The 25662-nt window shown below is 39.3% G+C and overlaps 1 protein-coding gene across 4 annotated transcripts in view; it reads left to right on the top strand.

The window, feature by feature from the left end:
* Nucleotides 1–4474: 4474 nt before the first annotated feature.
* The window catches only part of U2SURP (U2 snRNP associated SURP domain containing), a gene marked incomplete at both ends in the record, with an annotated part of 45340 nt that continues 24152 nt past the window's right edge, over nucleotides 4475–25662 (top strand). The window contains 13 exons of one of the 4 annotated variants that reach the window (XM_080696902.1): nucleotides 4475–4519; nucleotides 13145–13189; nucleotides 13569–13700; nucleotides 15975–16073; nucleotides 17607–17721; nucleotides 18332–18465; nucleotides 20136–20203; nucleotides 20728–20822; nucleotides 20905–20937; nucleotides 21034–21116; nucleotides 21970–22135; nucleotides 22330–22541; nucleotides 23458–23501. In XM_080696902.1, coding sequence (XP_080553028.1) covers nucleotides 4475–4519; nucleotides 13145–13189; nucleotides 13569–13700; nucleotides 15975–16073; nucleotides 17607–17721; nucleotides 18332–18465; nucleotides 20136–20203; nucleotides 20728–20822; nucleotides 20905–20937; nucleotides 21034–21116; nucleotides 21970–22135; nucleotides 22330–22541; nucleotides 23458–23501 — 1271 coding nt within the window. Of the gene's footprint in view, nucleotides 4520–13144; nucleotides 13190–13568; nucleotides 13701–15974; nucleotides 16074–17606; nucleotides 17722–18331; nucleotides 18466–20135; nucleotides 20204–20727; nucleotides 20823–20904; nucleotides 20941–21033; nucleotides 21117–21969; nucleotides 22136–22329; nucleotides 22542–23457; nucleotides 23502–25662 lie in introns of all 4 variants that reach the window. The other 3 variants (XM_080696901.1, XM_080696904.1, XM_080696903.1) reach the window with 3 other exon arrangements.

The raw sequence follows: 25662 nt of genomic DNA, 5'->3' as shown, positions 1-25662 counted from the left end.
CATGTATATATAATTTTTCATGTATGTATGTATATGTGTATGTATAAATTATATACATATATATATATATACTTTTATTGGTGCATTATGGCCTCAAATCCTAATATAAATCATGTTAGTGATTTATATTATGCATACAGCAACTGGCGAGCTTTTTCTCCAGTTCCGTCTCCATCCCCCTGGGGTACTCCATTCCCCCATAGAGGGTACTGAGATTGACATTGGTATTTTCACATATGTACCCAAAGCCAATAGTAGCATTCCTTCATCGAGCCTCCGTCTTCTCCCTCCCCTTCCTCTAGATCACCCCTGGCTCCACTGCAGTTTATCTTCCATTATCTGAAGTCTCTGGTCTCCCCATTACTCCCTGGCTTCTGCATATGAAAGAAAATATATGGCCGGGCGTGGTGGCGCACGCTTGTGATCCCCGCGCTTGGGAGGAGGAGACAGGAGGATCACGCAGGTTCGAAGCCAGCTGCGCGCGCTGGCTTAGGAGACCCTGTTTCCAAATTTAAAAAATGTAAAAATAGGTCTGGGAGTGCAGCCCAGAGGTAGAAGGGCTTCCAGGAACCCCAGTACCACCAAAAAAAAAAAAAAAAGAAAATATATGACATTTCACTTTCTGTCATTGACTAATCTCACTTAACATAACGTTCTCTGCATCCTCCCATTTTCCTGAAAATTCCATTTTTTTTCTCTTTATTTTTGAGTAGAATTTCATATGTGCCAGGTGTGGTGGCACATGCTTGTAATGCCAGTACTTGGGAGGCTGAGACAGGAGGATTGCAGGTTTGCGGCCGGCCTTAGCTACTTAGTAAGGCCCTCCACAATTTAGTGAGACCCTGTCTCAAAATAAAGAATTTTAAAAAATGAGGTTGGGGTGTAGCTCAGAGGTAGAATGCTCCTGGGTTCAATCCTCAGTCACACACACACACAGACACACACACACACACACACACACACACAAAATAAATAAATTTACCCCATAACTTTGTAATGCCTTCATCTGTTGATGGACACCTAGGTTGGTCCCATAATTTGGCTATTGTGAATTGTGCTGTTAGGAACTTGGTTATGCACCTATTACTGTAGTTCTATGATTTCAGTCCCTTTGGAAAGAGACCCAGGAGTGGGACAGCTGGAGATAATTTCACTTTCTGATCCCAAACAATCATGAGCTAGTGTGACTAACTCCTGGAGTGGGTTCCTATGGGAGCTGAAGCAGGGTCTCCCACTGGTGAGGAGGCCTGTGAGCCTTTCTGAAAGAAGTGACATCTTCAGCAATCGATCAGACTTCAGGGAGAGGCAGGGAAAGAGCAGGGGAAGAAACTCAGAGCTGAACAAGTGTGCTGGGATCCGGGATCGGAAATGAACTCAACTGGGCTGCAGAGAATCCTTCTCTTTTAATCTCATGATAGCAACTGCCACTTTCTGACTATGTGTTGATTGCTTACTGATTACCCATTCTCCTATCCCCATTGCCACACGCAGGAGTCCTTGCTTGCTTACTGATTTCTCAGTGCTTGCCACATAAGACCACTGACCTTAGCCAGCTCTTGTGGCACATGCCTGAAATTCCCCTACATGGAGGTTGAGACAGGAGGATCAAAGGTTGGAGGATGGCCTCAGCAACCTAGTGAGATCCTTTATCAAAATAAAATATAAAGTAGGGCTGGGGTTGTGGCTTCAAAATGCCCTGGGGCTCGATCCTTATTAAAAAAAATAATAAAAAGATTACTGACCTTTGCCAAGGAGCTAGTCATTAGTCATATATAAGATCCGATTCCGAGTGCTTCCCTTGCCCCCACTCCCAACATCTCACTCATCATCCAAAGACCAAATTCTGTTTCTTCAGCGCTCCCTCAAACGCTTCTCCACGAATCCTTCTCCATCTCGTCACCCCATTCCTACTCTCAAAAACGACTTCCTTCTTTCAGATTCCCCTCAGCATCCTTCCTTGCAGCACCCATTTATTTATACTTGGTCTTAGTTTGCTGTTTCCTTGTTGGTGTCTTCTATTCCTAAATTTTACAACCTTTACAGGCAGTGTCTATTTATCTGTCACTGTAAGCCTTATAACGAAATAGGGGTTGCTGGGCAAGAACCCTAATAATAAGAGAAAACACCCCCCATTTCAGTAACACTCTGGAGAGGCTTTATTCACAAAACAGGGCTCAGAAGTTTGCTTTGCAATCACTGGGGATTGAATCCAGGGGTATTCTACCACTGAACTACATCACCAGCCCTTTTTATTTTGAGACAAGGTCTCACTAAGTTGCTAAGGCTGGCCCCAAACTTGGGATCCTCTTGCCTCAGCCTCTCAGGTACTAGGATTACAGGTATGGGCCACCACACACAGCTTGAGAAGTTTTTTTTTTGTGTGTGTGTGGTACTGGGGTTCCTGGAAACCCTCTACCTCTGAGCTACACTCCCAGACCTCTTTTATACTTTTTTTTTTTTTTTTAATTTGGAAACAGGGTCTCTTAAGCCAGTGCAGCTGGCTTCAAACCTGCATGATCCTCCTGTCTCCTCAAAATACTTGAGAAGTATTTTGAATAAATGAATTTGGGAAAGAAGGTCATGAATGTCCACCTAGCTCCAGTCTTCAGAACAGTATTTTAAAACCAAATTTAACCACATTAACAGCCCTATTTAGCACTGTGGAAGGCAACTCTTCAATTCAGCCTCAGGATAGAATTCTCTTAGCCACACTGGATACCCCAGTGCCCGGTGTGAATTTGCTTCTGTTCATCTCTCCCTCCCCACACCTGGTTTAATAGAACTAGACTGCTAAATGGTGCCCTGCCCAACAGCTGTATTGACTCCCCCCCACAAGTAAAATCCCCTTTGTGTAAATCAGCACCATTCCTCTGCCTGGAATACCCCTTCCACTTTCAATGCCGGGCTTGGTTTGGGCAGGACTTTCTCAAGCAAGCTTTCCTTCTTCAAATTCAGTCTATCCTTAAGAACACTTGTTTTTTTTTTTTTTTTTTTTCGGTACTGGGGATGGAACCCAGGGGCATTCTACCTCCGAGCTACACCCCCAGTCCTATTTTTTATTCTTTATTTTGAAACAGAGTCTCGCTGAGTTGCAGAGGGCCTCTCTAAGTAGAGGAGGATGTCTGAGATCCACGATCCTCCTCTCTCAGCCTCCCAAATGCTGGGATTACAAGTGTGTGCCACCACACCCTGCTGTATTCTTAAGAACTCTTAAATTCAAGTAGCCTGGAACGGGTGGCACAGTCTTGTAATATCAGTAGTTGGGAAGCTGAGACAGGAGAACCACAGGTTCGCTGCCAACCTCATCAATTTAGTGAGACCCAATACAGAGGAAAAAATAAGAAAGGCCGAGGGTGTAGCTTGGAGAGAGAATGCCCCCGGGTTCAATACCCAGTAACCCCCTCAAAAAAAAAAAAAAAAAGAAAAAGAAAAATAAGGGGTGTATCTCACAGATAGAATGCCCCTGGGTTCAATCCCCAGCACCCCCCCCCCACACACACACACTAAAAGAACTACTCAAGTGTCAAGTGTAATTTAAAAAACGACACACAACTTTTACAAGTATGTTCGATTTGGAACGCCGTCTACATTTACTATTTTTTTCTGTCTGCATGGACTCCTTTGTAGAGTTTCTAAACAGTTTCTACAGGATCACCCTCGGATTGGGGCAAGAGCTCCTCCTCTAGGCTTTGCAGGCACAAGTATCTCCTTCAACATTTACCAACTTCACGTGAACAGATCACAAGCTTGCCTTCCCGGAGGTGGCACCCACAGCGTCTTCGGCCGATCAGACCTATTTTCTGGGGAAGTTTTTTTTTTTTTTTTTCTTTACCGGTACTGGGGATGGAACCCAGGGACATTCTACCTCCGAGCTACAACCCAGCCCTATTTTTTTTATTCTTTGTTTTAAAACAGGGTCTCACTGAGTTGCAAAGGGCCTAAGTAGCCGAGGCTGTTTGCAAACCGCGATCCTCCTGTCTCAGCCTCCCGAATGCTGGGATTACAAGCGTGCGCCACCACGCCCGATTTATTTTCTGAATTTAAGGTAAAAAAAAAAAAAAAAAAAGCTCCTGCCAGCCTATTCCTATATGGTTAGTGCATTTCTTCTTTTAAGAAGCTGCTCTCCTTCCGCGCAGGAAATGTAAGTGACTCGCATCTCTTAAGGGCTGGCTCTGGGAAAATAGTGAAACCTCAGCCGCCCCTAAAAGTCAGGACAAGGAGATTCTCTAAATTCGCGGGTTCCCACACACGTCCAACCAGCGCCAAGACTCCCAGCGAGCCCAGCCGCGTGGGCGGGGCCTGGGAAGTTCCGGGCGCCGGAAGTCACGTGACGCGACGGCGGCGGCGTCATCCACCGCCTCGGCAGTCGATTATTCAGCCTCGCAGGCTTCTGGCGGGCTCCGCTCGGATCCATTCTCTCGGCGCGCGACTCGCCCGTGCTGCTGCCGCCGCCGAAGGAGGGGCAAAGCGCAAGATGGCGGACAAAACGCCAGGCGGATCTCAGAAGGCCAGTTCAAAGGTAATTTCGTGGAGGTCTTCGTGAGTCAGCGGGTCCGACCCCGTCGCGCGGGGCGCGCAGGGGCTTCTGGCCTGCCAGGGGCCCTCGGGCGGGGGCTCGGAGCCCCGGGCGCCGCAGTAGGCCCGGGCGCCGCCGCGCCGTGGTGCGCAGGTTGGAGGCCTCGGCTCTGCCCTCCGTCCCAGCCCGGATTCGGCTCGAGCCTGGCGCGCCCGGGGGCGGCGGCGGCGGCGGCCCGCTCCTCGCTCGGCCTGGGAGCGAAGTCAGGAGTCCCGACGGAGACCGCAGGCGGTGGGAGCGCGCCCTTGGGTCCCGGCGCGCGGAGCCCCGGGGCCGCCCGGGAGAGGCGGGAATCGCTTCCCGGGGATTCTCCAGTGTGATGTTTCCTTTCTGGTCGGTTCTTTGGTTTTTTTTTTTTTTTTTTTTTTTGCATCTTAATTCGCTTCGGTCCTCCCCCGATTTCCTTCCTGCCTCTCCCCCTCTCGGGGGGAATGAATAACCCCCGGGCTTGCAAGTTTTTGGAGGGAAGGTCTTAGTGGGAGGACGCGGTGGGAAGTGGGGAGGCGGGAGCAGCGCAGCTCTGCGGGCGGCGAGGCCAAGGTTAATGCTACATTCTACACGTGGCTTCCCCTTCTTACCCCAGAGGAAGTGGGGGACAAGCACTGCTGGAGGGTCGCACACTGCGTTGTCTCTGTGGCGTGTGTTGCACTGGAAGGAGGACTTCGTGGACTTGGAAAGTCTGCCTGCCATCGGCGACTTGCTTTGGAGTTCGCAGCGAGCCGAGTGCACACCTTGGGAAACCAGCGAGCCGTGGAAATGGTTTCGCGTTAAGAGTGTAGTTAGTATCAGGGCTTAGTTTCCACTTGGGGCGCGCCATTTAGGCCATTTTTATGTGTTTTTGATTTGACTTTTTCATCTCGGGCTCAGTATTAAAAGTAATGAGTTAAGCTTCAAGATGCTGATACAAGATGTGTAACCCTTCAGTGTCCTAGGGAGTTAGCTTTTAGATGGCTGGTATAAGAAGTTGTGTAACATTCAAAGGTTCCAGGAATTTAGAGATCTTACGATTGTAAGTCGGTCATTAAGTTTAAGCCTGAGGCTGAGAAAGTTCAGGTTCTAAGACAGCCTCAGCAACGTCGTGAGACCCTATTTCAAAACTAAACATAAAAAGGGCTGGGCGTGTGGCTTGGAGGTAGAATGCCCCTTGGGTTCAGTCCTCAGTACCTCCTCCTCCAAAAAAAAAGTTGTTAGGTCTAGGTAAAAGGGGCGAGTCTCCTTTGCTGTGTTGTGCGGAGAACACAATAACCCATTTTATATTTGCTTTCTTTGTTTTTAATAAAGTTGAGACTTTATGCTGTTTGGTGAATGATGTTCGTTAGTAATTTACTTTGTAATTTATAACTAGTAATGGCCTTACCAGACATCCTTTAGTTAGGTGGAACTATGGTAGGGGACTAGTTTTAAGTGTTTCACGTCAAACCTTTAAATCATTTTTTCCCTCCACAGTAGATTTTTCCTCCTCTAGTTGTTGGAGGGTGATGGGTGGATACTTAACCCTGCCTACTCTTAACAGACTGGTGTGGGGGGGCAGTTCTAAGAACTGTTAGGGAACCCCATTACTAAAGCTAGCTACATCCATCATAATTATTCACAATTTTTGTTTTTTCTTGATGTATGAAATGTCCCCTATTTCAGATCTTAGCTACACTGAAAATATTTCAACGTATATTGGAGGCTTCCTTCTAAAATAGTATTCATGGTTGTGAATGTGTGACTGTTTCTTGTGTAAATAAATTCTTGTTTTCTCCTCTAATGAGTCAGTTTATTTTGCTTTAGATGCTTTAAGATCAGATTTCTTACTGATGTCTGTAAAAAGAATCAGTATTTAGACCTAAAATAGTATTGATACAGACCAATAGTATTGACATAATTTCTCTGTTTACTATGGAAGCTCCATAATGTAGTGGAAAGGTTATTTGTTGTTGTTGTTGTTGTTGTTATTTTTGAGGTATTGGGATAAAACCCAGGGGCATTTTACCTCCAAGCTACACCCCCAGCCCTATTTTTTAATTATTTTGAAGCAGGGTCTCACTGAGTTGCAAAGGGCTTCACTAAGTAGTAGCTGAGACTGTCTGTGAACCTGTATCCTCCTGTCTTAGCCTCCCAAATGCTGTGATTACAAGTGTGCACCACCATGCCCAGCGGGTTACGGATTTTGATAAAACAGAAGATTTGAATTCATGTCCTAATAAAAAATTCCTTAAGTGCTTGAATCATACTATTCTCATTTGTGCTGTAGATGCAATACCCCATTTTTTTTTTTTACAAGGTTGACATAAAAATAAAATGAGTTAAGCTGGGCGTGGTGGCACACCTTGTAATCCCAGCATTCAGGAGGCTGAGACCCGAGGAGGATCCCTGATCGCGGTTTGTGGACAGCCTCAGCTTAAACTTAGTGAGGCCCTTTGCAACTCAGTGAGACCCGGTTTCAAAATAAAGAATAAAAAAATAGTGCAGGGGTATAGCTTGGAGGTTGAATGTCCCTGGGTTCGATCCCCAAAACCCGCAAAAAATAAAATGAGTTAATGTCAAAGTATATAATCTGAGTCCTCTTCCCCTTTTCTTTTTTATTTTTAGAGGAAATAAAAGTACTTGCTTTTCAAAATCTAGTATAACATTTAATACAGAGATTTGGAGTAAGTAATCAGCTATCATTAATGACTGCCCAGATTGCTGCTTTTATTCCTAACACAAGTCCAGAGTTTGTAAGAGTATAAGATCTTTTGGCTAGCTTTTGCTCTCTTTGTACTTATTTCTCTGGAAAGAGCAAGTAAATGGCTTAAATTCTAGAGTACATGTGGAATAAGTAGATACTTCTGTTTTATGGTCATTCTTCAGTAGTTAAGTTTCCATTGGTATGGATAGAGATGCTTCTAAATTGAAGAAAACAACTTAAATGTACTCTTAATTATAGGTAAATGCTACAGTTCCTTTTATCTTTAAAGTTATATTTTACATATGTATTGTCAGATGCATTGACTTATAGGTACAGTTGTCTCTAATGATGAGACCCCCAACTCTTTTTTTCTGTGTAATTTTACTGTACTTTTCAAGCCTGGTAGATGTAGACATTCAGTAAATATTTTACTAATGAACCAAGTTTTCATCAGCATTTATTCCTATTTAACCTTGGACTAAAATATTGCATGGGTTTTGGTACCATATTATGGCTTTGATATCGAGGAGAGAGCGCTTGTGTGTAGCAAGCGGATATAATTGTTAGCTTATAAAATTGTTAAGCATTTCTTTAGACTTCATAAAAATTAATTTATTATTTTCCCTTTTTTTTTTTTTTGCCTGGGAATGGAACCTAGGGGCATTCTACCTCTGAGCGACACCCTCAGCCTTATTTATTTATTTACTTATTTGGTGGTACTGGGGTTCCTGAAAACCCTTCTACCTCTGGGCTACACTCCCAGACCTATTTTATATATTTTTTTGGAAAAAGGGTCTCTTAAGCCAGCGAGGCTGGCTTCAAACCAGCGCCATCCTCCTGTCTCTGCCTCCCAAGCACGGGGATTACAAGCGCACGCCACACACCTGGCTTATTCTTTATTTTGAAACCGGGTCTCACTGAGTTGCAGAGGGCCTCACTAAGTAGCTGAGACTCTTCAAACCGCGATCCTCCTGTCTCAGCCTCTCAGATGCTGGGATTACAAGTATGTGCTACCAAACCCGGCTAAAATTAATTTTTTTACTTTAAAGCTTTTGTTTGTATGTGTAGCTAAATGATATGAAGACAGTCTGGTAGTTTTTCCCCTTATCTCCTGTGCGGGTAACATTGCTAATACAAATTAATTCACTTGTCATGACAGTGCTTGGTTTTTTTCCATACCTCAAAAATTGAGTTAGGCGAATGGATGGAATAGGAAATATTACTGGTTTTCTTGTATATCCAGTGCTGAATTGCTTTGGAAACTAGTGGCTGCCTTTACTGATTAACAGAGAATATCACCTTTAATAAAGTAAGTCAAATGAGGATCTATTCAGGGCTTGTGATCCTTAAGTTTTCAGTGTACAATTTTTTGGTGTTTGCGATTTAAATATGAAACATCCCAAACAAAACACAAACCTTGAAAATTAATTACTACATTGCTGGTCAGTTTTAAACTGAATTTTTATTATGATATGGTTGTAATTTTCTTAAAATTTCTAAAAATTTAAGATGGTTAGGGGTTTTTTTGGTGGAAGGTGATTATATTTTGGAGTAGAAGTGGAAACATGAATGTCCATTTCTTGATTAGTACTGTTTAGAAACCTGAGTTAGGAGTATAAAAAGATAAGTGAGATGGAAGAAATTGCTGGGAAATGGGTTGGTACGTGTTCTGGTTTAGCGCATAGAGCACTTGCATGGGGAATAAAAGGTAAGGTTGAACTCAATTGTGCAATGATTTGAATGCTAGGAAAAGAAATTAAAGAACTATGGAAACTTTGGGGTGGGGAGATCCTTCAGGAGAACTTTTCGGGTCACAGTTTATGAAGGATTTGAGGGGTGAGAGGACCTCTCCTGGGAAGATTTCCTCAACAGCTGTCCTTCCCTGTGCAGCTGGGTCAGCCTGCCTCTGCTCTTGTGGAGGAGCTGCCTTGTCTTGTCTTTTTTTTTTTTTTTCTTCTAAGGGCAGGAGCTGTATATTACTGTATATCTATCTCTAGGGTATAGATTCCCAAAGTGGAGGATACTGCCTCCAGTGGGGATGCTGAACAATCCAGGGGACCACAGAAGCTTCTGGTTCAGTTGGATGACTTTGAATAAAAGTAAGGGTGGTGGAAGGAACATACAGGGCTGGGGGTGGGGGGTGGGTGCTGAGTGATTTTTTTTTTTTTCCCCCTGAAAACGGGGACCCGGGAAGCAGTAAGTTTGGAATCTAATGCACAGCAGAGCACCAGTCTGATATGAGGTGCCCAGTAAAATGGTTAAAGAAAGTGAAGATCTGGACCACAGTGGTATCTTTAGTGTGACGGCACATGCTTGTTAGCCCAGCACTTGGGAGGCTGAGATAAGATAACAGGTTGGAGGCTAGCATCAGCCACTTAGTGGGACCTTGTTTTACAATAAAAAAATAAAATAGGGCTGGGGGTGTAGCTCAGAGGTAGAATGCCCCTGGCCTCAATCCCCAACACCACACACAAAAAGGGGGGGGGAATAAAAGGATCTCCATGGAGGTGAGGTGCACAGGGTTGACTTGGCTGATGATGGAGGGTAGGGGAGGATTCCAGGGTACCGTGTTATAATGCTGCTGCTGGCTAACACTGAACAAGTACTAAGTTAACTCTGTTCCAAGTGCTTCACCTGTATTTGCCCTTCCCAGCAATCCAGAGTGAGGTGCCGCTCAGCTTTGAAACTAGGCCCACAATTATTACGGAGCTTCAGAGTTGTCTTTCTTAATTTTTTTCTTTTTTGGATTGGTGATGTACTGCAGGGGCATTTTACCTCCAGGTGACACCACGGCCTTTCTTATTTTTAATTTTATACATGGTCTCCCTAAGTTGCTGAGGCTGGCCTAGAACCTGGGGGTCTTCCTGTCTCAACCTTTCAAGTACCAGGATTGTAGGCATGGCTTGGCTAGCATTTGTGCCCCCACCAACCAGTTCATTTTTCTTTCTTTTTTTTTTTTTTTTGGTGGTACTGGGGTTCCTGGAAGCCCTTCTACCTCCGGGCTACACTCCCAGACCTATTTTTACATTTTTATTTGGAAACAGGGTCTCCTAGGCCAGCGCGCGTGCGGCTGGCTTCGAACCTGCACGGTCCTCCTGTCTCTGCCTCCCAAGCGCGGGGATTACAAGCGTGCGCCACCATGCCCGGCAATCAGTTCATTTTAAAACCATGTCGGGGAAAAAAAGACCATGTTGACAAAGTGGGGTATTGTCAACATGGTCTTTTTTTTCCCCAACTTTTTTTTCCTCTCTCTCTTTTTTTTTTTCTTGGTGGTACTGGGGATGGAACCCAGGGGCCTTCTACCTCCAAGCTACACTCCCAGACCTATTTTTTTTTTTTTTTTTTTGGTGGTACTGGGGTTCCTGGAAGCCCTTCTACCTCCGGCTACACTCCCAGACCTATTTTTTTATTTTTGAAACAGGGTCTTTTAAGCCAGCGTGGCTGGCTTCGAACCTGTGTGATCCTCCTGTCTCTGCCTCCCAAGCGTGGGGATTACAAGCGTGCGCCACCATGCCCGGCCTCTCCTAGACCTATTTTATATTTTATTTGGAAACAGGGTCTCTTAAGCCACCTGAGGCTGGCTTCGAACTTGCGTGATCCTCCTGTCTCAGCCTCCCAAGCGTGGGGAATACAAGTGTGCGCCACCACGCCTGGCTCCAACATGGTTTTAAAATTTAGTTTTCCTAACCAGGAATATGAGACTTGAAAAGGTGATCTAAATGAGTCTTTCCTAAAGTTTGTATTTTTGTGTATTTCTTAAATTAGCTTCTATGTGTTTTATATGTTTCATTTTTGTCATGATTAGGATATTATTTTGTAACCTAGCACTTTGTAACCCCCCCCTTTTGGGTTGGTGATGTACTGCAGGGGCATTTTACCTCCAAGTGACACCACGGCCTTTTTTATTTTTAATTTTATGCAGGTTCTTTTTAAGTTGCTGAGGCTGGCCTAGAACCTGGGGTCTTCCTGTCTCAACCCTTAAAGTATTGGGATTGTAGGCATGGCTTAGCTAGCAGTTGTGGCCCTACCAGTCCATTTAGCCTGTGTGTGTGTGTGTGTGTGTGTGTGTGTGTGTGTGTGTACGTACATGGATATTATCTTGAATTTTCTGACTTCTCGTCTGCAAATGGACTTGTTTCAAGTTATGTTTCAAAGTGTGTTTCACAGAATTAAATTTAAATGTAAAAGAGTGTCTTCTATACCATCTTGACTGTTAGCTGGGAGAAGAAAATGAAAGGGGTGGAGGGGTACAGTAAAAGTTAAGGACAGAAAAAAGACAAAGAATGAAGATCTGTGGTATCTCAGTGTATGGGTGCAGTGGACTTCACAGGAGTAAATTGAGACAGTGAAAATCTGACCAGCTGTTTTTAGTCTTATGTTGGATTGGGGTAAATAAGGCAATACAGTATGAGCCGTATGACTTTCCCTATATTTCCTCTTTTCTTTTCTAAAACATAACAAAGGTTTGCTTTTCTCTAAAAAAAAATTTAGTGTCTTGCACATTTTATTTTGAATCTAAACTGGGAACTAGGGTCAGGTGAGGTATTTGTGATCTCAATAACACTTAAGTAAAATCTCACTACACAATACATTCAAAAATAACTGCTCAGTGGTAAAGTTAAACTGAGTCTCCACATAAAAACTTTAGGGTAGTTTTTGCAGCTTGGCTTCTTTGTCCCTAGATGGATGTACAGTGGAGGGGGGCAAATTCTTGTAATCTAAGATTCAAATCAAAAGACAAGATGAAATTTTAATGGTTGGCATTGTTGGAAAGTGTCATTATTTGTAAACTCAACCCTGTTGGCACAATGGCACCATGAGTCAGCCTGTAGCATGCTGAGTTAGGAGGAACTCTCTCTTTTCTTTTCTTTTCTTTTTCTTTTCTTTCTTTCTTTTTTTTTTTTTTTTTTTTTTTTGGTGGTACTGGGGTTCCTGGAAGCCCTTCTACCTCCAGGCTACACTCCCAGACCTATTTTTTTATTTGGAAACAGGGTCTCTTAAGCCAGCACGGCTGGCTCCAAACCAGCATCATCCTCCTGTTTCTGCCTCTCAAGTGCGGGGATTACAAGTGTGTGCCACCACGCCCCGGCCTCTAGGAGGAACTCTCTTAAGACAAGTTGCAAATGGTGTCCTGTTGGGGATTTGATAGTACTATTTTTCTTTTCTTGAACTATTTTTTTTTTTTTGCAGTAGAATTTGTACCTTTTATTAGACAGCAAAGTTTTATGTGGGTTTTCTTGCCGTTAAAGTCCACTTGTTTATGTGACTTTGAGTGGTTGGAGAAAGGAAGGGAGGTTTCTTTGCTGGGTACCAAGAAGTTGCTGCTTGGGCGGTGTTGTGGCATAAAAGTTTTCAGTACAACAATTTTCAGTACAACTTAAAGTGGGATTTTGCACAAAATTCTTTGTAAAAGTAGTGGTTAGGTTCCCAGTTTATAAGAGCTTAACTATACCTCAAATATCCTCCATATAGTATGTATTTTGAAGTAAGTGTTGTGAATTTAAATAATTGACTTGCACATTTATTTTGAATCACAACCTTTTCATAATTCAAAGATTCCCCTTGTTTAGGTTTCTTTTTTTCTTTTCTTTTCTTTTTTTTTTTTTGGTGGTACTGGGGTTCCTGGAAGCCCTTCTACCTCCGGGCTACACTCCCAGACCTATTTTATATTTTTGAAACAGGGTCTCTTAAGCCAGCACAGCTGGCTTCGAACCTGCACGATCCTCCTGTCTCTGCCTCCCAAGCGTGGGGATTACAAGCGTGCGCCACCATGCCCGGCCTTGTTTCTTTTCTTTAGCTGGGAAAAAATTGATATAGTGAAGATTAAGTCTATATAACATGAAAAACAGTGTTAGTTTAATAAGACATTTTTTAAATCTTTAACTATTGACTTTTATTTTTAATACTTATAGACCAGATCATCAGATGTTCATTCATCTGGATCTTCAGATTCACATGTAAGTATAAAAGATAATATTTCTTCAAATAGAAATGAAAGAAAGACTGACACATAAGCTATTGTTAATCAGACATTTTGGGTATTTGGGAGACATTTTCTTGAAAATGCTGGAAATAACCTGTTACTTCAAGAATAACAACCATTATCCTGTATAACATTTGAGCTGTAAGTGGAAGTTACAATTATTGAAAACCTCCCCCCATTCTTAAGGATTTTACTGGTAAAAACAGTGGTAATATTAAGAAATGTGGGTTTTGATAGTATCTAGTAATGAAACTTATCAGTACTTGGATACTTGGATTATTTCTAATTTTCAGTTCTGTGTATGTGATTTTTTAAATCTCTGTCTCTTTTTTTTTTTTAAACTTTTCCTGAAGATGGATGCATCTGGACCCTCAGATAGTGATATGCCAAGTCGAACACGACCTAAGAGTCCAAGAAAACATAATTACAGGAACGACAGTGCCCGTGAAAGCCTTTGTGATTCTCCTCATCAGAATCTCTCAAGAGTGAGTATTGGTAGATAAGAAGGGATAGTTAGCAATTTTAATCTATTCTTGATTGAATTTGGTGGTGGAATAGTTGGGTTTTGCACATTTCATTTTATAGTATTTGAAAATACCATTATTTATTCATGATGAATGCAGGTTCATGTAAGCAAATGTTTTCTAGCTAATAAATGAGATATGTTTTATTTGAAGTTACTTAAAAAAAAACAGGAGCATTTTGATTATAAAGTGGTTATTGTCAGATTTATTTTTCCTCCCTTACTTTCTGAACCAAGTGCCAAATAAATACCAGCCACTGGAAGTACCGATGACTTAAGGCACCGTCTTTGCTCTTGGAGAGCTGTTAGCTTTGCCCTGGGAAGCACGTGAGTAGGTGCTGCTTACTGTGGCAGGTGGTGCCCGGGGCAGTCGGGAAGACAGCAGCTTCTTCCTTCCGAATCTGCAGAGTGCTCTTGGCCTCTTTCAGAATTTTACCTATTTTGAGTAATTTTCTCTTGTGACTAAATTTGGAAAATATAATAATCATAAAGAAGAGAGTCATCATCAGCCAGTCTTCACCATTGATAACACATACTAATTTTTTTGCTTGCTATTTCTAAGCAAAAATTATATTTACTTTTCCAAGATTCATTCTATAGAAACAAATTTTAAAAATAATCTTGTTTTCAGCTTTAATATTTTTTCATTTCATCAAAAACTCCATAAGCTATTAACTTTAATGGATGACTTAAATAAACATTTTATGATTTCCTTAGCCATTTCTCTCTTGGGTGTCTAAATCTAGCTCTTTGAGAGATAAATAAAACTTAAAGCACAGAAATTTTGTTTTGTAAAGTTATGGTTTCATTGAATTTATGTGTAATTTTGGCACTTATTTAAAATTTGAGGTTGACTTCAAAGACAATGAATAATAGCAAAGCATTTTTCTTTCCATTTTGAGGAAAACATTACTTTGAATCTGTTTCTGAAATCCAGGATTGACTTTCAGCTTGTAAAGTGCTTTGTTTTTCTCAGGAATTTTAACACAACTTTAAAATAGTTTGTGCCAGTCATATTCTTCCATTTGTCATCTCTCAAGGGCAAACCTATTTAATAACCAGTGAATCGATAAAAGTCTAATTTTGTAGTTTGTTACTTTCTCATTTTAAGGGGTGCTGTCAACTTTAGATTTTGATATTTTAGGTTGTATTTAATAAGCAATTCTACCTCTTAAGTTTATGAATCAAATGAGTAACTAATTTAACAGCTGCATATCTGCAGACAATTTAGGATTATTTCAGATAGAAATTGCTTCTAAGTTATATAAATAAAGACTTAATTAAAATACTCTTCTTATATAGAGTATCCTTGATCTGAAGTTTTTTGAATGTTGGAATATTTGCTTGCTTGTGTGCGTGCGTGCGTGCATGTGTGTAAGTGTATAATTTTGGGAATGGGACCTAAGTCTAAGTAAGAAATTAGTGTATGTTTTATAATCATCATACACACACACACACACACACACACACACACACACACACACAAGAGCCTGAAGGTAATTTTATGCAGTGTTTTTAGTACCTGCAATTTGACCATGACTTGTCACAGGTCAAGTCAGATTTTCCACTTGTAATGTCATGTTGGTATTCAAAAAGCTTCACATTTTGGACTTTGAGGTTAGACATGCTTACTGTGTATTCAAAATTATTTGATGCATCTTTACTTGAGATGAAACTCAAAATACTGTAGGTGACACATTTTCAGCAAAGAAAATGAAATTAGTATGTTCATAAATATCAGTACTGTTGATGAAGAATTATGTAATTAACTCAATTATAAGAGATTTGGATGTAGTTTCTAGTACCCGAGATGGGGGTTATAGATGGTAGAGTCCTGGAGCATAGAAATCTATGCCTCCCCCCTTTATATTTGAGAGTCTGTTTCCTATCATTACTGCTTTTGCCCCCCAAATTGCATGTTCTCTCCCCCTAGATGATTTTATTCTTGTCCTAAGGCATGGTGTCTGTCTCTGTTTTATTTTTACCTTAAAGGGAGGGAGGCATTTGTTATTGATCTTACGCTAGCCCATAAAACCATTCTTTAATGAATAGGAACTTTTATCAGAGTCAAGCCCGAGGCAGGTACCTGAGATTCTTAGTGTAACCCCAGCTTTTCTTTACAGAGACATTTTTTTAAACAGTATTACCAAGACTTGGTTATTGTTGAGGTATATTAAATTTACGGATAGCATTAGGAATGTTTATGTAAAGACATATTTTTTATTTCTTTTCATAGCCTGTTCTAGAAAACAAACTTAAAGCATTCAGCATTGGAAAAATGAGTACAGCTAAGCGAACTTTAAGTAAGAAGGAACAAGAGGAATTAAAGAAAAAGGTAATATTTAAGCGTCTTTTGAATTCTTGGAAATGACTGTGTCTGAAGGAGCAGTGAGCTCATTGCTGCAGCAGTGCTTCCTGGGGATTTCTGACCCCAGGCTCTTCTCAGCTCCAGCCGGTCCCGTCTGTAACTGGGGTCTCTTCAGAGGAGTCGTGCCTCACCCTGCCCCTCTGGCCTACCACCTCCCATCAGTAGAGCAGTTTTGGTTGTTTTCTGGTCTGCTCTTTTTGTGGAAGTAAATGTGTGTGCTTGTGTGCACATATATTGTATCCACTCCCCTTAGATGAATGAGAGCAAGCTCTATATGGAATGCTTTTTTCCATGTTGCTTTTTTTAACTTAATATTATATCAGAGATTACCTCTAATATATCACCTTGCAAGTTGGGGGTATTTCAGTGTTCTAAACTTTTCTTTTATGAGTAAAGTTGAGCATTTTTTTTCTTACTTCCTTAAGCTGCCTGTATCTAAACCATTTTTTTCTATAAGTTATTAACTTTTTCTATAAGTTGCAACTTTTATCCCCTAATTTGTTGGATTCTTTTTATTTTTCTTCTGTTTTTCCCCCTTAAAAAAACTGTCTTATCAGATTGTCAGTCTTTCCTTATGATTTCTGACTTTCCAATCAAGTTTTTCTCACTCACAACTAATAAAGGGATTTCCCCATATTTTCTTCTAGTACTTGTATATTTTCATTTACGAATGGAGGTTTATTTGCATTTTATTTGAGTATGTGGTGTGAAGTGTTGACCTCATTTTTGTCTTTTTTCAAATAGTTATCCACTTAAACTGGTATTTCTTGAAAAGTCTATGTCTCCACTGATTGGAAATATTCCTCTTACTGAATACTAAATTCCCATGTGCTATTGGATTTATTTCTTTATTTTCTGTTCTGTTGGTCCTTTTACTTATATGTACTGGGATAACTTTTGGAATATAATTGAATATGTCAAGATTCTTTTGAGTTTTTAATGGCTGTGTGTTAGGAGTTGGCATCACTATTTTCACTTCTGATACTCTTCTGTGGTTTGAAAAAGTATTTTTATATTCACTGAGTTAAATCATGCTTTGAAAACTATAAATATTAATATATCAGTTGTCTTAGATTTTGGCCTTTGATTTTGTTAACCTGCATGTAGTCTTTTTGGTTTCTATCAATTGCTAATAAGAAAGCAAAGCCTCTTTTAGTTCTAATGGTATTTAGCATTTAATCTCTATTAAGAACTAGCTGAGTGTGTTGCAGTGGCTCATGCCTGTATTCCCAGTAGTTGGGGGCTGAGACAGGAGGATTGCAGGTGGAGACCAGCCTCAGCAACTTAGCAAGACTCTCAGCTTCTAAAAAGGGTCGGGGGTAGAGCTCAGAGGCAGAAGGCCTCCGAGTTCCACTCCCAGTACCTGCCCCCCCAATAAAATAATTAGGTATTATTATTTACTAGAACTGCTTTACTTAGGAGTGGACAAGCTTCTACATTATTTCTTGATGAATTTAGCCCTGTATACAGTAACAGTCTTATTATTTGTTGTATATTTAGGAGGATGAAAAGGCAGCTGCTGAGATTTATGAGGAGTTTCTTGCTGCTTTTGAAGGAAGTGATGGTAATAAAGTGAAAACGTTTGTGCGAGGAGGTGTTGTTAACGCAGCTAAAGGTAAGTGTGAGTATTATGGGCAAATAAATAGAAAGAATTTGATTGCTTTGAATTTCACAATTTCTATCAGCACCCTCTAGTGGTTAGATTAATTAGTAAAATAAAAGGCCCAATGTCAAGTCAGATGTTGAAGCCAGATATTAAAATATTTCCTACTTTTAAGTCTCAAGATAGCAGAGTATTATGGACAATTTTTAATACATTTTATAGGTTTACTATAGAGTCATTAAGTATTTTTGAGGACATGATAATATTTGAATTTAAATACATGTTCATCAAGCCGGGCGTGGTGGCGCACGCTTGTAATCCCAGCATTTGGGAGGCAGAGACCAGAGGATCACGGTTTGTGGACAGCCTCAGCTACTTAGTGAGGCCCTCCGCAACTCAGTGAGACCCTGTTTCAAAATAAAGAATAAAAAATTGGGCAGGGGGTGTAGCTCCGAGGTTGAATGCCTCTGGGTTCCATCCCCAGACCCGGAATAAAAAGATTTTAATCAGTATAACTATTAATATAAAAACTTATTACTAATTTTTGTTTACTTTTAAATAAAATCACTAAAGAAAATAAAATAGTGATATTAGCTTTGAAACTTAGTATCTTAAATTTCAGAAGAGCACGAAACAGATGAGAAAAGAGGTAAAATCTATAAGCCATCTTCAAGATTTGCAGATCAAAAAAACCCTCCAAATCAGTCATCCAATGAAAGGCCGCCATCTCTTCTTGTGATAGAAACCAAAAAACCTGTAAGTCTTACTGACCTAACCACACTGTTCAAAGATGACATTGCCAGTGATCTGGAGTACTACCATTGTAGCAGGAATTTTGTTTTTAATTTTGGGGGGTAGCTGTTGAGTTTTCATGCTTTCATTTTGGGGGGGGAGGTTCTGGGGATTGAACCTAGAAGCATTCTACCTCTGAGCTACACCCCAGTCCTATTTTTTATTCTTTATTTTATTTTATTTGGTGGTACTGGGGGTGGAACCCAGTGGCTTTCTACCTCCAGGCTATACTCCCAGACCTATTTTTTATTTTATTTGGTGTCAGGGTCTCACAAAGTTACTGAGAGCCTCACTAAGTAGCTGAGGCTGGCTTCGAACCTGTGCGATCCTCCTGTCTCAGCCTCCGAAGGGCGGGGATTAGAAGCATGCGTCACCATCACTGGCTTATTCTTTATTTTGAAACAGAGTCTAAGTTGCAGAGGGCCTCACAAGTTGCTGATGCTGGCCATGGACCTGCGATCCTCCTGTCTCAGCCTCCCAAGTAGCCTCCCAAGTACTGGGATTACAAGCATTTGCCACCACACCTAGCTAAGTTTTTGTGCTTTCTAACCCAGTCATTTATATAGAGAAGAGATTTAATAAAAGTTGGACAGGAAGTAATATTCTTTTCTGAACATTTGTTGTAATTATAATCATATATTACATACACTACAAGTCAGAAGTTTCCTTTATTTAGGGTGCAAATGTAAAATAGTCATTGTCTTTTTAATCAATCTGAACTGAGGTATTTAAATTATTAACACTGTGTAGTGTGTGTTTCCCAGGACACATGGGGGAATTAGTATCAGAACTGGTGACACTGCTTCTTAAATATTTTCAGGAGCATAAACATTTTTATTCTTTTGAGAGGGTTTTTTATAGAAATGGTACATAGATGTGGGTCATGCCATCTGAAGTCACATTTGATGAATAAGTAAGTATAGTTAATTTGAATATTCTGGCTTGTATATTATAGTCTTTTGGGGAATGTTAATATCTTCTTTATTCTTTAAGATTGCTGATTGTTATTTTACTGTTTAGTTGTTATTTGGGGAGCAGGAAGAGGAAGTATGTTGTGATGACAGGAGAGTCTGTTTCTTTTTGTTTTTGCCCTTTTTTCTTATTTATTTATTTATTTATTTATTTATTTATTTATTTATTTTTGGTGGTACTAGGAATTGAATCCAAGGGCATTCTACCTTTGAGCTCCACTCCTAGCCCTATTTTATTTTTTATTTTGAAACAGGGTCTCACTGGGTTGATGAGCATCTCACTATATTGCTGAGGTTGGCCTTGAAACTGCAATCCTGTCTCAGCCTCCCAAGCACAGGGATTACAGGTATGCGTAACCATACTCAGCTGAATTCTTTGTTTTTAACCAAATTAGAATGTATTTTAAAATGATATTATTCAACCTGTAATCTCAGTACTTGGGTGGTATAGAGAGGAGGTTTGCAGGTTTGAGACCAGACTCTGCAACTTAGACCTTGTGTCAAAATATGAAAGAAAGGGCTGGGAGTATAGCTCAGGGGTAGAATGCCCTTGGCTTCAATCCTTAGTACCGAAAAGAGGGGAAAAATCGTAAATTGTATTCAGTCATTAGTTTTGCTTAAACTTTCTTTGTTTGAACTCTCATTTGTCCTTATCCTTCATAGCCACTGAAGAAAGGGGAGAAAGAAAAGAAAAAGAGCAATTTGGAACTATTCAAAGAAGAATTGAAACAGTAAGTTGTGTAGTATGGAGAGTTAACTTGGGCTTGTTGAGCTGATGCTTACTGGTGCATGTGTGACGATGTAGTGCACCAACTCAGTAACTAGCCTCCCTGAGGGTGAGATGTTATATTGATATTTTATAGTGTGTTTGAAAATGAATTAGCATTTAGTTCCATATGAACTTTGCTGTAGCATATGGTTTTAGTTTCGTTGGTGTAGTTAATGGCTGGAGTACTGTTTGCCGTGGAAGCAGTGTACTCACTGGGCTAGGGGGAAAGGGTAGTCAAGAGTTTACTAGAAATAACAAATATTGGTGCTTTTAATGCTGAATTTTCTCTTCACTTTAAAAGTGGGCTTTGTTTTCTATTGCTAGAGCGATAGAAATAGGGATTCTAATCCTGGTTATAATTACTTTTGTAAGTATGTACTTACAGATATTTCGAGTCATTTGAAGATGGCACTTGGATAAGTTCTACTGTTATTAAATGTGAAAAAGCAAAGTGTGGCTTATTTGTGATTGTAAATATTTTAACAGAATTCAAGAAGAGCGTGATGAGAGACATAAAACAAAAGGCAGGTTGAGCCGATTTGAGCCTCCACAGTCAGATTCGGACGGCCAGCGTCGTTCCAGTAAGTAGCGTTTGCTTTAGTGCGTATGTTTACAAGTAATTATTCTAAAACTAAGAATTGGTTTCTATTTCTCTCCTTTAAGTGGATGCGCCTTCAAGAAGAAATAGATCGTCTGGTGGTAATATCGTTTCTTTGCTTTTTTTAATTTATCAAAAATTATCTAAACTTTGTATTATGCAGGTTATGATTTTGCCTTTTCTCTTTGCCCTAGTTCTTGATGATTATGCACCTGGCTCACATGATGTAGGAGATCCAAGTACTACTAATTTATACCTTGGAAACATTAATCCGCAGGTAGTATTAGTAAAGTAAAATGAATGTTGGCCCATATGCTTTATTCTTTTGGGAGAAAGTTGCTTTGCCAGTCAATAAAACAATAAAATCAAGGTTCTGAAATTGGAAGTCTAATGGAACTAGATAGTCTCTAAAATTATTTTATGAATTTGGGAGTTGTTGTTCTGACTCCAGTTGTTTTGCTGTAGATTCTTGTGGGCTTGTCTCCTTCTTGTAATTGGCCTTTACTCTGAATTGGGAATGTTATGTAGGTGCTGACTTTATTCTTGGCCAAGTTAGGGCATGACCAATGATGGGTCTTTTGAGACTGTCCCCTTCTGATATATTACTTGCTTTTTTTTTTCTTTTAATAAAAAACTAGTATTTGTACTTTTTTTTTAACATTTTAATGCTTAAATATTGTTTTTTAAAATTACAGATATTTTTGACCTTTTTATGTAGTCACTCTTTTCCCCCTTTTTTCCTGCTCTGGGATTACACTCGTAGTTGGGTGTTGGGAAGAGAAAAGATGATTAGGTCTCTTTTATCATCAACAAATACTTCCTCCTTAATTTAATGTGATAACCACTTTTGCCTGAAAAATGCATAGACAAACCAGTGTAGAGCAGGTTATTTAAATCATAGGACGTTAAACCAGGAAGAAGGAAGTTAAGTAAGCTTTTGATTAGTACCACCACCCAGCCTCCCTACCCTGGCATCTTTAATGAAACCCAGGGCAAGATTCTACCTCTCTAGAGGTCCTAGTACTTTAACTAATATGTTGCTTTTCATTTTGAAAAATTTACTTTTCTTTCTGTTCTGTAGAATTTTGTCTTTTTTATGTATACCAAAAATCTCATATGCCTTTTAATAGATGAATGAAGAAATGTTGTGCCAAGAATTTGGAAGATTTGGACCATTAGCTAGTGTGAAAATTATGTGGCCTAGAACTGATGAAGAAAGAGCAAGAGAGAGAAATTGTGGCTTTGTGGCCTTTATGAACAGAAGAGATGCAGAAAGAGCTTTAAAAAATTTAAATGGTGAGGAAGTTTTTATTATTCATTTATGTAATTTAGATTATTTTTTTTTTAGTTCAGAAAAGTATTTTTGAAAAGTCTGGTGAGTAATTGGACCCAAGATGGAGAGGTTAAAAATGAAATTTAATTCAAATCACCAGAAATACTTTATTTTCTTTAGAGACTCAGCAGAGTGACCTTTCTTTTCTCTGTTATAGGAAAAATGATTATGTCTTTTGAAATGAAGTTAGGCTGGGGTAAAGCTGTACCTATCCCTCCACATCCAATATACATTCCGCCTTCTATGATGGAACATACGCTTCCCCCACCTCCATCCGGACTGCCTTTTAACGCGCAGCCTAGAGAGCGATTAAAAAACCCCAACGCTCCCATGTTACCGCCGCCTAAAAACAAGGAGGATTTCGAGAAGGTAATTTAAAAAATGTACATAGGGCCGCATCTAATTTATAAATACTAAATCTGTGGTAGTATTTCTTTTCAACAATTTTATAGAAAATGTGTGTGCAATTCTGTTTGGCATCTCTTAAAGAAATAAATAGATGTGTTCCCTGCCTTAGCCCATGGAAACCCTGTATTGAAATATGAGGTCATATTTTATTTGTGGCTACCATTCCTTTTTGACCACTTGTTAATTTTTCACCTTTGTCCAGCGTTGTATCCGACTTTGCTTAAGTGCAGTGTCTAAATGCACTTTGTTCTGAGAAAGTGATAGTTTTTATCTGGTTCAGTGACTTTAACTAGAAAGACCACCTAAATAGTTAAATTGTTTGGATGGCAGCTAGCTGATTTAGTTCTCAAGGTCTGAGGTTTTAGAATATTTGAGAGCATATGTGGTATTTAGAGAAAGTTAGCTAACCTAGTAAAAGCAAAGGGTGAGTATTCTCTTTATTAAACCTAAAACCAACTTAATTTCAAATTATAAGAATTTGTTGGTTCTGTTATGAATTAGTTACACTTAAAATGACAGGGCTGGTTTTAAAGGCTTGGGAACAAAGTAGCAAACTGTATGGTCAGAGGCAACCAGCTAATTATTTCACAAATTAAAATCTCTGATAACCGCAGTGTAGTACGATTTCAGTGCATTGACGTGCATTCTGGCAGGAATGTTCTGATTCTTTGTTTTGGTGAACATTCATTGTTCACTGAACACATCCATTTGCATTTATGTAATTGCTTAGTGTATAATTACTTCAAATGCAGTGATTGCCTGCAAAACTTGTGATTAGATGTGTAGTATTTTCAATGCATATGTATATTTTTGCTTGTTACTTGTTAACAATACTCACATATTCTATGTTTATTATCTGATGTGACTTCATATACAGACTCTGTCGCAAGCCATAGTCAAAGTGGTTATCCCAACAGAAAGGTACATGTTTTTCTTTATTATTACTGATCTAAATATAGACAATATCCCCTTCTGAATTAAAAAAAAATGGTGTTGAGGAAAAGGTACTATCTTGACTGAGCAATGGTTCCTTCCCAGTACTTTTTTGGGGCAGTAAATGAAATTTAACTAACTTGAATATACTTTGCAATTTTATGTCACTATCTTTTCATTTTTATTGTTATCAATGTGTAGGGAATTTTTATAGCTTTAGTAGTTAGGACATATTGAATAGATTTGAATCTGGAGTTGTTGGTCTAATAATGAACTGTTACAGAAAAATAGGTATTTTAAATAAAACATACCTTAAATTTCACATAATGTTACTGTTTCACTTAATCTGTTTTTTTCTTTCTTTCTTGGTTTCTGAATTATAATTTAATATACAACCTTGGTTTGAGTTCTCCTTACTGAAGGCAGAGTTTTATTTATTTTTTCCTAAATGCTAGTAAGAAGAAATTCTTATTTTTATGAACACTCTGGAAATACTAGAAAACTTTTTTATGTAACAAAGGTATTTGGAATTCTTTTATTTTTCTTTCTCTCTTTTCTTTTCAATATACTGTTAATGCAGAAGAAACCATGCTGTAGGTATGCTCTTGCTCAGTCAAGCTAAGCCTTTTCCCAAACACAGGAACACAACACTGGTTGAATAATAAATGAACACAAAAGAACCAGATTCTCTTTGACATTGGCCTTGGTGAGCAACACCAGCTGAACTGTCTGCGGCAGCGGGGGACCAGGAAAACATCATGGGATGGATTGGGAAAGTATACAGTTTTTGACCAGACATTGGTACGATCGACTCCAATAAATGTGGTTTTATTATAACTGACAGACAATTTTTGTTTTTTGTTTTTTTGTTGTGATTGCCCAGAATAAGATAATTGCCATTTTAAAATAAAATAATGCACTTTAAAATATATCATCTTTTTGTACTACACTGTTTTATTGATAGAAAGTCACCATTTTTTAATAAAAAATTACATAATTCACAGAGAAAGTATAATTAGAATTCTTTTATCCTGAGTTCAAGTTAACAATTGTCAGATTTTGATTTTAAATAATTATATGAAACATATTAAACTTTAATTTTGTAAAGATAGATTTGATCAGTTACAAGCCTGTTTAAAACTAGAGTGAGTTATTTTTTTCCCACTGATGGAGCATTCATAGGAAAATGTTTTTGTAGTGTTTAAAACATATAATCAGCCGGGCGCGGTGGGCACGCTTGTCATCCCCGCACTCGGGAGGCGGAGACAGGAGGATCACACAGGTTCGAAGCCAGCCGTGCTGGCGTAAGAGACCCTGTTTCCAAATAAAAAAGTACAAAAATAGGTCTGGGAGTGTAGCCCGGAAGTAGAAGGGTTTCCAGGAACCCCAGTACCACCAAAAAACAAAAAACCAAAACATATATTCAGTACTAGCTTTATTTGCGGTTCAGCTTATTTCTAAACAAATATTTGAATATACATTTAAATGCTGAAAAATCTTGACTCACCATTAGAATGAATCCTTTGGTATTAAATTTGTTAAACCATTTTTCATCTATCTTTAATCCTGAAGTCAAGCTGCTTTTGACTTTATATAACTTCTGGATGTATAGTGTTTGTCCACCTAGTAGTGAATGGTTTTATTAGGATACATAAATTTCCCTTAGCTTTAACTTGGCTCATACCCATAGGATTTTTGGAACTGAATCATATTATCTCCCTTTCTTCAAAATAATGTCATTACATATGTGGATGCTGAGAATACATTCTCATTTAGATATCACTTCATATTTGTAGTGAAGGGAAAATTTTTTAATTTAAAGTTAATTGATGTTTTTTGTTTTTAGTTTTAACAATTTGAGGTTGAATTGATAATTTTAAATATGTAGTTTCCCCCTTTGTAAAGACTTAAATCTTTGTGATTTTTTTCACCTCTTTTAGAAATAAATTATTTTTTATACTTTGCAAAGATTTTAGTGTACATTTAAGTAGTTTTGTTTGAAAACTGGGAAAATAATTATAATCAATGTAAGATAGATTATTTTACTATATAGGTACTCTGAAACAGGGCATTATAGAGAAAAAAAATCCCAAACCTGTCTTGTTCTGTAACTATATTTATATTCTAGTAGTTATATGAACTTAATTTG

The sequence above is a fragment of the Muscardinus avellanarius genome (genome assembly GCF_963383645.1).
Source record: "Muscardinus avellanarius genome assembly, chromosome: 5".
NCBI lineage: Eukaryota > Metazoa > Chordata > Mammalia > Rodentia > Gliridae > Muscardinus > Muscardinus avellanarius.
This window is presented reverse-complemented; position numbering and strand designations above follow the sequence as displayed.